Source organism: Siniperca chuatsi, linkage group LG3 (assembly GCF_020085105.1).
Source record: "Siniperca chuatsi isolate FFG_IHB_CAS linkage group LG3, ASM2008510v1, whole genome shotgun sequence".
Taxonomy (NCBI): Eukaryota; Metazoa; Chordata; class Actinopteri; order Centrarchiformes; family Sinipercidae; genus Siniperca; species Siniperca chuatsi.
The window spans coordinates 19,063,010-19,075,790 of record NC_058044.1 but is presented as its reverse complement, the minus strand read 5'-3'; the positions used below and the strand labels follow the sequence as shown (position 1 = coordinate 19,075,790).

Sequence of the window (12,781 nt, the reverse complement as noted above, 5' to 3'; positions counted from 1 at the left end):
GCAGTACGTTTCTTAGGTTACTATTCTGATTGTTCCTGTTGTTTGGCTTCCTACGACGCTTGGGGTCTTTTCTACTTTGCCCTGGCTCGAATATGCGCAACCAATCGCATGTCTCGTTTAGTCATAATGAAAGTGAAAGTAATAAGGAATCCGGCAGCATAACAAAGGGTTTTGTATGACCAGTTATCAGTTGAACAAGTCCACCAAGAAACGTCGTGGTTTGCGTGTATAGGAGCGTGTACGGTGAGTTTGACATGACATTATATACTACTTTTATATATTCATAAAAGTAGGCTACGTGTTGCGAATTACTGCTGTGTAGGTCTATACAAGTTAAGTGGTGAGTTGGCCGACGTGTAACAGACATACTGTAGTTAAGTTAACCTACATATGTGCATAATTGAATGAATGTGGGTATGTCCGTGTTACTGTATGTTTGTTATATGTTTAGGTTTCTGAAATGTCAGTGGAAGTAACATTAGGCTGTGATTATCGGTGATGAGTTTCAGTGTCAGTCTACGGGGAAATGGCTCGACTCGGGTCTACAGTGAAACTGTCCTCAGTGAGCTCGGCCTTGCTCCAAATATAGAGCCACTTGTTTACTTAACATGACCTCGCATATACAGTGTTTTGACTCATAAGGAAAATTTGAAGTGGCGGCGTTATGCAGTTTTGACAGTGCTTCATCTTTTAGAATAGTTAGATAAATAAAAGCTAAACAAAAACGTTGGATTGAGATGTTACAATATTTCCTTTCCTGACGCTAACAATTGAACAGAAAATAGAAGCACTTCTTTCAGTGAAGAGGGCAGCATGCTTTACCATCAACCAGTTGCTTGTATTACGATTTCCACAAATTATGAATAGGCCATATTCAAATTCAACATGCAAATTCAAGTGAATGCATCTTGATACAGTATGGGCTGCAGGAAGTCTGGTTGTCCTGAAATAATAATCACAGTATTTGTTCTCTGGCAAAGACAATATATATTCTGCAAATCATTGTAGTTTGTTTTGCCATAACTAATGATGTCGTTAACGTGGCTTGCAGACACACCATGATGCAAGAAAACAGCATCAGACATGATTGCTGTTGATATATTTTAGACAGGGGGGGAAATCACACAATAAATACAGGATATTTTAAGCCCCTGGTTCATGGGCTAGTCAGCCCCCATAATTGTAAAAAAAAAAAAAAGCATGTAAATAATGGGCCTAAGCACCAAATAAAAAGGCCAATAAAATTTTGGTTTTACTGTAACTTTAACTTAAATGAGTGATGCAAGGTCTGTGTGGTTGAAGAGTTTTGACAGAGGGAACGTTGCACAATGGCATAATGTTTCAAGTGAGGACTGACTCATTTACTGACGTAAAGACGGCTGTTTAAACATATTTTCTGACTTAAAACGCTAAAAATTTGCTCAGCAGGAAGAGTGGTTGCTTTCTTGTATGCTGTCAGCCAATACCAATATGTCAGCTGGCCGATATATCGACTGTATATTTTGGCTCGTAAGTAACAAGAAATTCAATAAAGAAAAGCCAAATATATTTTTGAGGTATTTTAAAAACAGTGGCGGTATTACATATTGACAAGTATATTTTTTTACTGTTTCCACTCAGTACAAGTCTTGGTCACATTTCTTTAAAAAAACTAATTTAAGGGATTTTAATTAAAAATGTTGGCGGTGTCCTGGTATGTCATACCACTGTCTCTCCATTCATAATAATCTTAAAAGGTTTATTTTACTTCTCAAGAAAAAAAAAGAACATCAGCCAATATACAGTATAGTTAGTGGATTTTTAAACTGTCAAATGCCAGTAGTGCTGGGGCTAGTAGCAATTGTCAACTTTCCCGTACAACACAGATAATAAGCTTCAAGAGCTGTCGTGGAAGAAGGGCCTCATGACGTTCACACACTGGTGTAGAGGACAGGCCACCAGGGCATTGTTATCCGTGTTGTTTAATGGAGAAAAGAATTATTTAAAACAAAATGTTTGGAGTTAAAACCACAACCAGCAGGTGCTGTAGCCTGTCCCGCATGACAGTGTGTATCCATAACTCCAGGGTTGGATTGACCTGTAGTCTCAGATGGCGGTTAAGCAGGATGTGCTGTATATGCTCAGTGTGTTGCAATCAGAGGAGAAATTCATGGACTACATCCTGGAATAGTAGTGTGGGACATGCAGATGTTTTTGCCACTGTGTCTCAGAGATTCACAGAGACATCCGCCACCACACAGCTGCAGTGGCTGAATTATTGTATTGGGACATTACGTGTGTACAAGAGATACTTGGATTGTGCTTGACTTCTTTCCCCTTGTGACTGATTATCCAGATTGAGCTTGTATTTGAACTTCATATTTGTCCAGTTTAGTCATTAAGAGTCCAAATCACACCCACAAACACAAGTCACATAGGGAAGGGTGACTGTCCCTGCCCTTTTGTGTTCGGCATAATAATTACCTTTTCAAATCGTAAATCAAAGCTTGTTCTCTGTTTTGACCATGTGGCTGAAGAAAGTGTGCCCTTTAATGATACCATTTTAGGACATAACAGGGGAAAGAAAGGGAAGAAAAAACTACAGAGAAGCCGTTGACAGAGCATATGGGTCAGCACAGATATTTGTTCCCCAGCTCTTTTTTAGAGGATATCAGCTCATATTTGTCAACTCTGCTATGGATTATTGGCTGCATCTCTTTATTTCATGAAATAGTATGAGACCTTTGTTTCACTCTTTCATAATGCAGCAGAATACAAAGTGAAATGCATTTGTTTTTAAACTAATAGAATGTTTTTTTGTGCACATACTACAGTACTTGTTTTAATCCTAGTTTCTTACTTCAGCCTGCTGGGATTCCATAGAGCATAAACTTTAAGTCATTTAATACACAAATAAAATGGACAAAATTTACTTATTTTCTAAAGTAAGCAGTTCTGTTAACTACTTTGTAAGAAAAATACAAATTTTCTACAAAATGTACTTTTTTAAGGAACAGTGGATAACAACTATGAGAATGTGGTCGTAAAAAAGAAAACTTGAGTTTATGCTGATGTAAACACTGAGCCAAGCACGATGACACACGTCTTCAAACACAAATCGGAACAAAACTGAATTAGTACTTAACCCAGCAACAGATGGGACAGACTCCTTTCACCTCTTTCCACTGACATTTCATCCAGCTTCACAACCTCAGTCTGCCTTTTTTCTGTGCTTTGTGTCTGCCAGGTGAGGGTAACTGACTTCTCATGTATGCAAGGTATACATCTACATGGTTTTCACCCGGTACGCACAATAAAGTCAAGTTACAGTTAAGAACAAAAGTGAAAACAAAGACCTGGAGATCAAATTATGAGAATCTTACTAATTGCTGGAGGGTATTTGGAAACAGAAAGACATCACAAACATTTGGCTGTCAGCACAAGATAAACCACAGATGAGCTCTGCACAGTTTTGGTACGTTAGTAGACTAAAACACTGACAGTTGTTAGTGATTGCATAAAAAGAAAAAAAATCAGTCCTTGGTGACACAACTAGAACCATCTTATCCAAAGTATTTAAGTATCAGTTTGAGAATTGGGTTCTCCTCCATGCATGATCTAGTTACTCTAAAAGCTTTTTATGTTTTGAAAGAAACAGTTTCCCCTATGTTTAATCACTAATTCATGACATTGGTCATGGTCCAATGAAAATCAGTACTTTGAAACAAACTAGCCAAACAAACACTCCCTGTATGTTTTAGGATTGATTTTAAGATCTTATTGATTACTTTTAAGGCTCTTCATGGCCTGGCTCCAGACTGTATTTTAGAGCTTGTAATTCCTTATGAACCGTCACGTAGTTTTAAATCTTCGGGCAAGGGTCTTCTGTCTGTTCCTGAGTCCAGGATGAAAACTAAGGAAAGCATATTCTAATTTTACCTGAACTGGCTGTTTATTTTATTGCATTAGTGTATTTTATTTCTTTATATTACATCATTCACTGTGGTATTTTATTTCTCTTGTTGTAAAGCACGTTGTACTTTGTTTTGATAAGTGCTCTATAAATAAAGTTATTATTATTATCCATCCATCCATCCATTTTCTACCGCTTGGTCCCCGTTAGGGGGTCGCGGGTGACTGGAGCCTATCCCAGTGACTTCGGGCCTTAGGCAGGGCACACCCTGGACAGTGGCCAACTCGTCGCAGGGCGAACACAGACACAGACAAGGACAGACAACCATTCACTCACACATTCATTCAATACGGGCAATTTAGAGTTATCAATTAACCTACACATGCATGTCTTTGGACGGTGGGAGGAAGCCGGAGAACCCGGAGAGAACCCACGGTAACACGGGGAGGACATGCAGACTCCACCCAGAGAGATTGTGTGATGTTGGTCCGGTCCGGGAATCGAACCCACGAACCCACGATCTCCTTATTGGGAGGCAGGAGCTGTAGCCGCTCTGCCACCGTGCACCCCACATTATTATTATTATTATTATTATTATTATTATATATAAGTTAAACCTTAATGAAGGTTAATGTTTTATGTAATTGTTTTGTATGATGTAAGTGGAGGTGGTCTTTGTTTCAGGCGAGGTGGCTCAAATATGCTAAAACACACTGCAGGAAACAGTCCTGCACCAGTGATGTGGCATTTTTCTGAGGCTCTTTCCTCGCCTGTGCTAGTTTGATATTTTGCTGACTTGCCACAGCAGAGGGTATTGTCGCTGGCAATTTGGCTAAGTCTGCCGCTCAGACCAGGTCAACGGTGCGTGACTCACAGCACACCTGTGTTCTGTTTTTATCACTTTCATTGCTGGAGGCAAACAAACCTCCACAAAGTCACATAAACCTCTTTTATCCATATTTTGCTTCTTGGTTTTACTTGTATCATACTTTCTTCAACAGGTAAGCATTTGTAATTGCACAGAAAAAAATCTGATATTGTCAGGACAAAAAAATTATTCTCTAATTCTTACCAGCATCTGTCATCCACAACAGATCAAGGCCTCAGAAATAAGATTTGTTATAGAGAAGGTTCATGGGGTAGTTGCCACTTTATACAGAAAAATAAAACTTAAGAATTATTTAAGAAAGAAAGAACAAAGAAAATGTACAAAAAGTACAACCTGCAAAACACATATTTAATCTAACTTTTATTTTGTTGATTGCAACAAAGATGTATTTACACCACAATGGTTAATGTGTGGATTAATGTGAGTGTGTTCAGAAATGTGAATTCAACTTCAAAAGAGACATAATGTGCAGAAAATGAGGAAAACTCAATTAGCAGACTGTCAGTGTGTGGTGGTGGGGAGAGTGCTGCCTTCTAAGAGGATGAAATGAGTGAATTTGATTGGCCATTAATTTCACCAGCCCCTAACACACTGACATCTAATGCATAACAATAGATTTGTCCCAATCCCACCACATATCCAAGTGAGTCCGAGGTGGTGCTGTGCACCTCTGGCCACAAAAATACCAATAGTGCCCTCTGTGCACTTGACTGTCCTTTGCATCCTGCAGTTTGATTCACAGAAATACATCCCTGCTGAGTTCAAACATGTGTATGTTACATTTGAACTGATCCCCACATAAAGAATTATTTTAACTGTCATTTCAGGTAAATGAACATGGCCTCCACTGGTATTCTCCTCTTTATTTTCACTGTCCTCTATATCAGTGCAGGAAATGCAAAGAAAGGTAGGTTCTGCCATAATCTGAGAGTATGAAGTATGAAAAGCTGCTTGCTACTGATGTAACTTCTCATCCCTTTTTAAAAAAACATATTTTCTTCTGCAGATTTCATAAATGTGCAATGCAAGACTGAAAACGTGGGACAGTATGGCCAGCAGTCACTGCTGGAGTGTGTAATTCAAACCGGGAAAGATGTAACAGACGCACAAATCCTGGTGGTCACTTGGAAGAAACAGGGAGATGAGGGGCCTTTACTGGTTTTTAACAGAGGGGTTACTAAGCATCAGCCAGGCTTTTCGTTTGCTGAACCGTCCTGGAACAACAGGAACATGAACGTATCCCTGCTCATCACCAGCACTGCTGTAGTGCACAAGGGAGTTTATACATGTGTGGTGATGACAGACAGCGGTGATGGCTCCAAGTCCACTAGCCTTGAAGTCACAGGTGAGAGCCTTCAGCCATGGTTGACCACTGAAACATTTTGACATGTATTTGGCACAGAGACAGACGACCATTCTGAGTCAAGAATTTATCTTCAAAGCTAATCCCTACCAACTCATTTCATAACTCCACCATGAGTAAAATTGTTTCTGTTTCTGTAAACATTTATACATTCTAGTTACACACAGTAAAAAGGACTTGCTGAAAGATTTAATTGTGGCCATGATGGAATGAAGATTGCTTAGAAACTAGGGGACTTTCCTGGCCTATCAAATTGGTATTTCCCTTAAGTACTGCCAGCTGTCTGTCTGTGTATCTTTACTTTCTGTTTCATTGTGACAAATAATCACAAAATATCACGAAATATCTGTTGTAGTAGCCAGTTTCTTCATTATTTCTTGCTTACAGCATATTGTACTTCATAGTATTTGTCAAATATCATGGTCAGCAAATCATTCTGTGGTACTTTATTGGTGTCATTTGATTGATGTCAAGGTGCAATGTTAAGCTTAATTATCATTTTTGTTTTCTGTTTTCTCTTTGCAGCCAAATACAACGTACCAACTATACAATCCACACCCAAGAGCATTACTCCAAATACAGATTGCACCCTGACGTGTGAGTCTAATGGTGGCTACCCAAAAGGTCAACTTCGCTGGTTTGATCAGGACAACAAAGACTGGACAAAGAGCTCTAAAATGGAGACGAAGCTGACAGAAAGTGGTCTGTTTCACCTCTCTAGCAAGCTGAGTTTGCTGCGAGGATCAGTTTTCTCCAAATATACCTGCGTGGTGTTCAATGCCAGTGGAGGCAAAGAGGATGAGGCCACATTTGAAGTTCTAAAAGAACCAGAAACTCGAGAAGGTATATGTTGTTGACCACCATGTGTGATACATTTTATAGCTTAATCCTGCTTCACACAATGAAATGTCGTACAGTAATTAGAACTATGCATGACGGTCCAGGCCCGATAAGACCAGGTAATACTTGTTTTGTGGAACTACAGATTTTGATCCACTGTTCATTCTCATTGATGGAAAAACTCATCAACAGGTTCACTTGGCAACTTCTCAGTCACCCTAGCTGAGCAGTTATTACAGCTGCCCCATACAGTAAAAGGTCATTTATCAGCTTATCGTTATGTGTAGTTCAGTCACCTGTCACACTGTTGAAACACCAGTGCTGCCTGCCTGCCATTTTGTTTTTTGTTTACTTTCTACTTTGTCTACAAGGGTAGTGTATTAACTCAGGGCCAAATGGTGCAGACCGCTGTGGGCATGAAAGAGAAAGTGAATGTAGGATGCTAAAAGTATTACAGAGGGGACTTACCATGAGTGCATGCATACCTAATTTTAACAAGCACTTACATCTTCACTCTTTTTGGTCACGACTTGAAGTGTTAGAGCATTAAATCTGTATTATTCAATGTGATTTATTGAATAGGAGTGCCAAAAGGTTCAGCCTCCAAGATAGTCGCTCCTCTGGTGGTAATCGGATCGCTGATCACAGGATTGCTGATAGCGCTGCTGTTTTACAGAAGGCGATCTAAACGTGAGTACCCACACAGGCCTTTGTCTGGCTTTTGGTCAAAATGAACCAATAAGCATCTTTTTGAGTTTTAACACAACACTGAATACTGACGTTCTCAAATGTTGTGTGGGATCAGTGACTTTCTGTGAACAGTAAAGAGCTAAAAGGAAATCAGCATACAATAGATGATGGCAGAGAACAATTGCTGAAAAAAAGAATGTGGAAAAACCTGAAGAACACCTGGCAAGTGGCCATGCTATTCATGATGGGGAAAGTACACCCTCTTTTGTCGTTAGGTTGGATTAAGCAGTGTAGCTACTGCAAACCTCTCATTAAACTAAAACTGTAGAGTGAAAACACTTTCCCTTGTTAGACACTGTTCTTCAGAATGTCTCACAAAGATTGGTGAATAAGCACAAGTACATATCTGCAGTGAGTGTCGTTTACATTCATTCATTCATCATTTTCTTTACAGAGACCCGGAGACACTCTACAGCACCCCTTATGGGTATGTCCATTTTTGGACATACTATTGCTGCTTTCTTTGTTCTTTTCTATCTCGGCATGAAGGACTAACATTTGGTGTGTCTTTCAAGGTTTAAATAAAGGTTCTGGCTATTGACTTTTCTATCTGTCAGCTAGTTTTAGCTGCCTGAAACACTAAATATCTCCTACAGACTTGCTGGCAGATTAATGAGTGGTGTTTGATGACTTATTTGAATTTAGCGGGGTAAAATTAAGTAAAATTAAACATCAATTTAAAATACTTTTGCTTGATTATTTATTTATTTATTACCATTTTTTACTGAGGAATATAGTTGCAATAGAGTATACAGTCAGTGGCCTCCTGGACTACATATTTTGAGACAACATGAAACCAAAGTCACACACCACAGACAGGTTTCTGATCTCATTTCAAGCCTGTTCGAGCATGTGCTGCTGCCATGTGTTGAAATGTGTACATGAATTCAGTTGAAGCACATGTTGATCGCTGAACAATTTACTGTCCCTGCACTAAGTGGGTATCAAAATATCTAAACTGCTCACTGGGTTTCCTCTGACTTTAAAGGTGCACTGGGAAGTACAGTGATATGTACTACACCAGACATATATTTTGTTTTTTTCCATGGCTTATGGAAAACCGGGCGTGTTTACTAACTGCCTATCCTTGTATGTCATGAACTTGCTTAATATAGTGATGGTTTTACACCCACCAATTGTAACTCATAGTAAAATCTTTAATTTGTTGCAGGTGACCATCAAGGGGTTTGTACAAATGAGTCAGATGCTGAGGAAGGTATGTCCAAATTCTAGTATTTTGACTCCCTGTGTCTAGTGATTGAACAAAACTGTGTTTTATGACTGTTTTCAAATGCCCTCTATAAGATTTAATTCAGGCTTTGATATTAAATGTTTTTGCAGGTGGTCATCAGGAGATGGATACAAAATGCCGAGACAGCCTAGCCTGAGGTAATTATAATACTACAAGCAATAAAATTGAGAAGATTAGTTTCACCTCCATTTCATTATGTGCCTGTTGACAGTCTAAAAGACAATATCAGACATCTGAAAGGTCTCTCTCTCACACTCCCTCTCTGCAGGAGACACTGCATGTCACATGTATATGCCAACTTATCGCCAACCTCTGAAATGAACACTTCCTTGTTTGCTAAATTCCACTCTGCATTTGCACTTTTCCGACTGTTTATATAACCAGGAATAACTTGTAATACTGTGATTTCTCAGAGGAAGTGTAAGCGCTTCATTCCCCTAAGCTTACTAAGTAAACTCTCTTAAATCAAGTCTAAATCTAAAAAAGATCTTGACTGATTTTGGATCAGTGACTGACGACCAGAAGCAAGGGGGTCGTGTTCATGTTCCTGTGGCCTTACTTCACACTAACACAAGTCACAAGTGTTACCCCTAGTAAAACAGCTGTGTTTTTGGCAAACAATACTCAAATATGAGTAAATGGTGTATTTGTAAAGAACAATTTTCAGCCACAGATTATTTGGTTATTTCCGGCTTTAAGACAAATAATAAAGTCAACTGGTCCAACTTTTAAGTCCAGTTTTACCCCTCACTGTCCTGAGAACATTCAACCGCTGCAAATTTCACATCCTTTTTCTAACCCCCGAGAAAGTTCACTAGATAGATGCTGGTCGCATTTCCATGTCTCACATGATCTCACTTCACTTAATTGCTTTTGCAAAATAGCATGTGGTGTATCAAAGCCCAAAACACATGTTTGTGTTCCCCTAACTTAGTCTTCGGTGAGACTGTGTTTATGTAACTTTTGGCAGCAGTATGCAACTTCCTTGCCAAATCAACACTTATCTTCACCATCTCAGACGTTCTTCTCAGAGGTTTTTGGTTTCATTTTTCTCATCTGAGACCAGCTGTCAAAGAAATGGTGGCCCATATTTTCAGGCTTTCAGGATCATGATTTTGCTTGGTAATAGAGCAGCTAACAAAATATCCTGTAATCCAGGTCTGTACTTAAAAGCTTTGTCCTGACACCACCAAATCAAAGTTAGGAGTGTTCAACAAAAGCACCTTATCTGCATCTGCAAAAGTATATGATTAACTGTCACATGAAGTTATCGGGTTAATCATTGGCTTTTTGGATAGAGAGATACAACACCAATATAAAAGTTATTATTAAAACATTTTTTTAATTTTAAAGTTTATTCTGGAAATTTAACAACCACAAATGTCCAAAACTTGCGCTTGTGATTACTGAAGAAGCTGTTTTTATAAATCTGTGAAAATTTTAATTCTGTGTGTCTGTGTGAATTTATGTTGTTGACAGTTTATGCATCAGGTCAAAATGAAAACACTGGACTACAGACAGTCCTAACATTTTAATTACTTTGTATTTGTGTTTTATGATAAATATACATTGTATAAACTGTAATCTGTGATTTTTTAATGCAATAAAACAAAGTTTGAACTGAAAAACAGAACCATGTGAATGATTTTTTAAATTACTGTTATGTAAATTTTAATTTGCCGTCTGCAAAACATTAACATCTCTAGACTTGAGATGTTGAGATTCTGTATCTTAGTGCTCCTCCCTCAGTTGGTGGCTGTTTTTAAGTTGTGATGTATTGGCTGCTTTCCATTTTTCCTTCTTCCTGATGAGCTCATTGGACAAGAGCAGTGTATCACCACACAGGATCTTTCAGTGTTCTTTAATCTGTTAATAGTAAGATTACAATCATTCTCATTCCTCTTTCTCTTCACTTTCTCTTTCTTGAAAATGGTCTCATCTGTGCATAAAACTGCTAAAAGCTTCAGAAGTATGCTCACATTTGATTTTTTTTATTCCAGACTTTTTTCCCCAACAAGATTCAGTAACAGATACTGTGTAACTGATTAATGGTGAGCAATGGTTATCTGTGATACTTTCAAACCTTTTTTTAAAGCCTTTAACTCTGGATCAAGTGTCTTATCACTATTGCTGCTAATTGGTATGAGGCTGATCTTGTTTTTTTTATATCAGTACATAAGATATATCCCTTATTATGATTTCAGATCACGTTGACCCAGATTTATGATGAATATGTCAGAATTCAGATCTTGCAAACCTGAAATAGATCTCAATCCTGCCATCTATTGGACAAATAGCATTGCAACATGTTAATTTGTAGTAATGTAGTTTTTATTCTAAAATTTGCTTTACATTGACACTGTAAGCAGTAGTGGCTGAAACTACCCAGATTCAATAGAGTATCATGTTTAAGAAATAATTCCTGGGGTTGGGAGTGAAGTTTCCGAAAGGAGACGTTTCAAGTTCAGTTTTTATTGTTGTGGCCTGCATCTAAAGAGAGATTGCAGAATGAGTTTGATAAGCCTGCTCTGTGCGATTAGATGAACAGGAAGTCTATTTAGACTGCTCTTTATAAAAAATCAAGAGCCAGAGAAGCTCTCTTGTACAATGAGAGAAATGCAGTCCACTATCTGACAAAGAGGGAAGTGGTGCACACAATAAGAGTTCCTCATTATGAATCTAATAGCAATGCGAAAGGCAGCAGCTTGAGAGGTTAAAAGGGGTCGATCTATTCATATAGATGAGATCAGGACTGAAAGAAAGTTAACTTCTGCTTTTATGCCCACAGAATCAAGAAGCTGAGCTTCACCATTAATTTGTTTTGACATGGATGTGCAGATTATGTCCACTTCATGTCAGTACATCCAGGCCCACCAGGTTCAATACCTGTACGTCCAGCCAAGATTACTTCTGACCAAACACAGTCAAAAGCTTGGTATCTTTTCAAGACCACATTTGAAAGTCTGTTTGGCGAAGACCACTGCTGACCATCTGTGGGCATTCAGACAGCAGCTGTTCATTCTATCTATCTATTTATACACTTGTTCAGTACAGGTTCCATAAAATGTGAACATTTCATAGCTGAGATGTTTAAATTCTGTTTTTATTGCAGGATTATTGTAATGTATGTATTATACTGTAAGGTGTTCCAGATATTTTGTTTACCATCTCTATGTTGAATGCTAATACTTTTGTTGCTATTGTTTTTATTTTGTTTTGAGGCCTGTGATAATGTAAATACTCACTCATTATAATGTTCATTAGATTGTTTTTGCTCCCACTTTGTCTTGTTTCTGTTTGTTTTATGTCTACTGTTCACAGTCAAAATAACCCCCAAAATAGGCCTATATAAAATGAATAGAGCAACAGTCCATAAAATGCATTTGTGATTTCTTTAAAATCATCACAATACAGATACAATTTTACATGTACATCAAAACTGGGTTTACACTATACATAAGGGTCTTGACATGTTGCATGTAATTTCCCATAATATTTGAATTGGTGTGTGTAGCAGGACTGTTGCTACCGTGGCTTCCCCTGGCATAAACACGGACGCAGCAGGGCGTTTTACAGGTCACGCAATTTATTTATTCAGACTGCTCACACACACACATACTTTCAGCAATCAACAAAAACACTCAACCTCAACGCCACTTGCTTGCCCGCGCTGGTCAAGATCCTCTTCTTCTTATCACAGTTTAAACAAAGAGTCCAAAGTTCCCCTGGCTGGCTGCCTGGCCACAAATTAATTTTACTTTTATTGTATTAACACCCTCCACCAGGGGGTGATCT

At 38.4% G+C, this 12,781-nt stretch overlaps 1 protein-coding gene across 2 annotated transcripts; it reads left to right on the top strand.

The window, feature by feature from the left end:
• The first annotated feature begins 92 nt into the window (after positions 1–92).
• zgc:174863 (uncharacterized protein LOC100136852 homolog) lies at positions 93–10,614 on the top strand. Of its 2 annotated transcripts, XM_044189050.1 has the most exons (9): positions 93–243; positions 5,609–5,688; positions 5,788–6,126; positions 6,670–6,987; positions 7,567–7,674; positions 8,129–8,161; positions 8,906–8,950; positions 9,076–9,123; positions 9,255–10,614. In XM_044189050.1, the coding sequence occupies exons 2-8, from the start codon at positions 5,613–5,615 to the stop codon at positions 9,120–9,122; spliced, it is 966 nt and encodes a 321-aa protein (XP_044044985.1). In that variant the 5' UTR covers positions 93–243; positions 5,609–5,612; the 3' UTR covers position 9,123; positions 9,255–10,614. The 2 variants fall into 2 exon arrangements, with proteins under 2 accessions (XP_044044985.1, XP_044044986.1); XM_044189051.1 differs by lacking the exon at positions 8,129–8,161 and having other exon boundaries at positions 94–243.
• The last annotated feature ends 2,167 nt before the right edge of the window (positions 10,615–12,781 follow it).

What these genes read in the sequence shown, in the direction of transcription:
- zgc:174863 (XM_044189050.1), top strand. Translation starts at nt 5,613, where the DNA reads ATGAACATGGCCTCCACTGGTATTCTCCTCTTTATTTTCACTGTCCTC. An exon ending in CTCTACAGCACCCCTTATGG is followed by an intron (nt 8,162 to 8,905) that starts GTATGTCCATTT and finishes AATTTGTTGCAG; the next exon opens with GTGACCATCAAGGGGTTTGT. An exon ending in TGAGTCAGATGCTGAGGAAG is followed by an intron (nt 8,951 to 9,075) that starts GTATGTCCAAAT and finishes ATGTTTTTGCAG; the next exon opens with GTGGTCATCAGGAGATGGAT.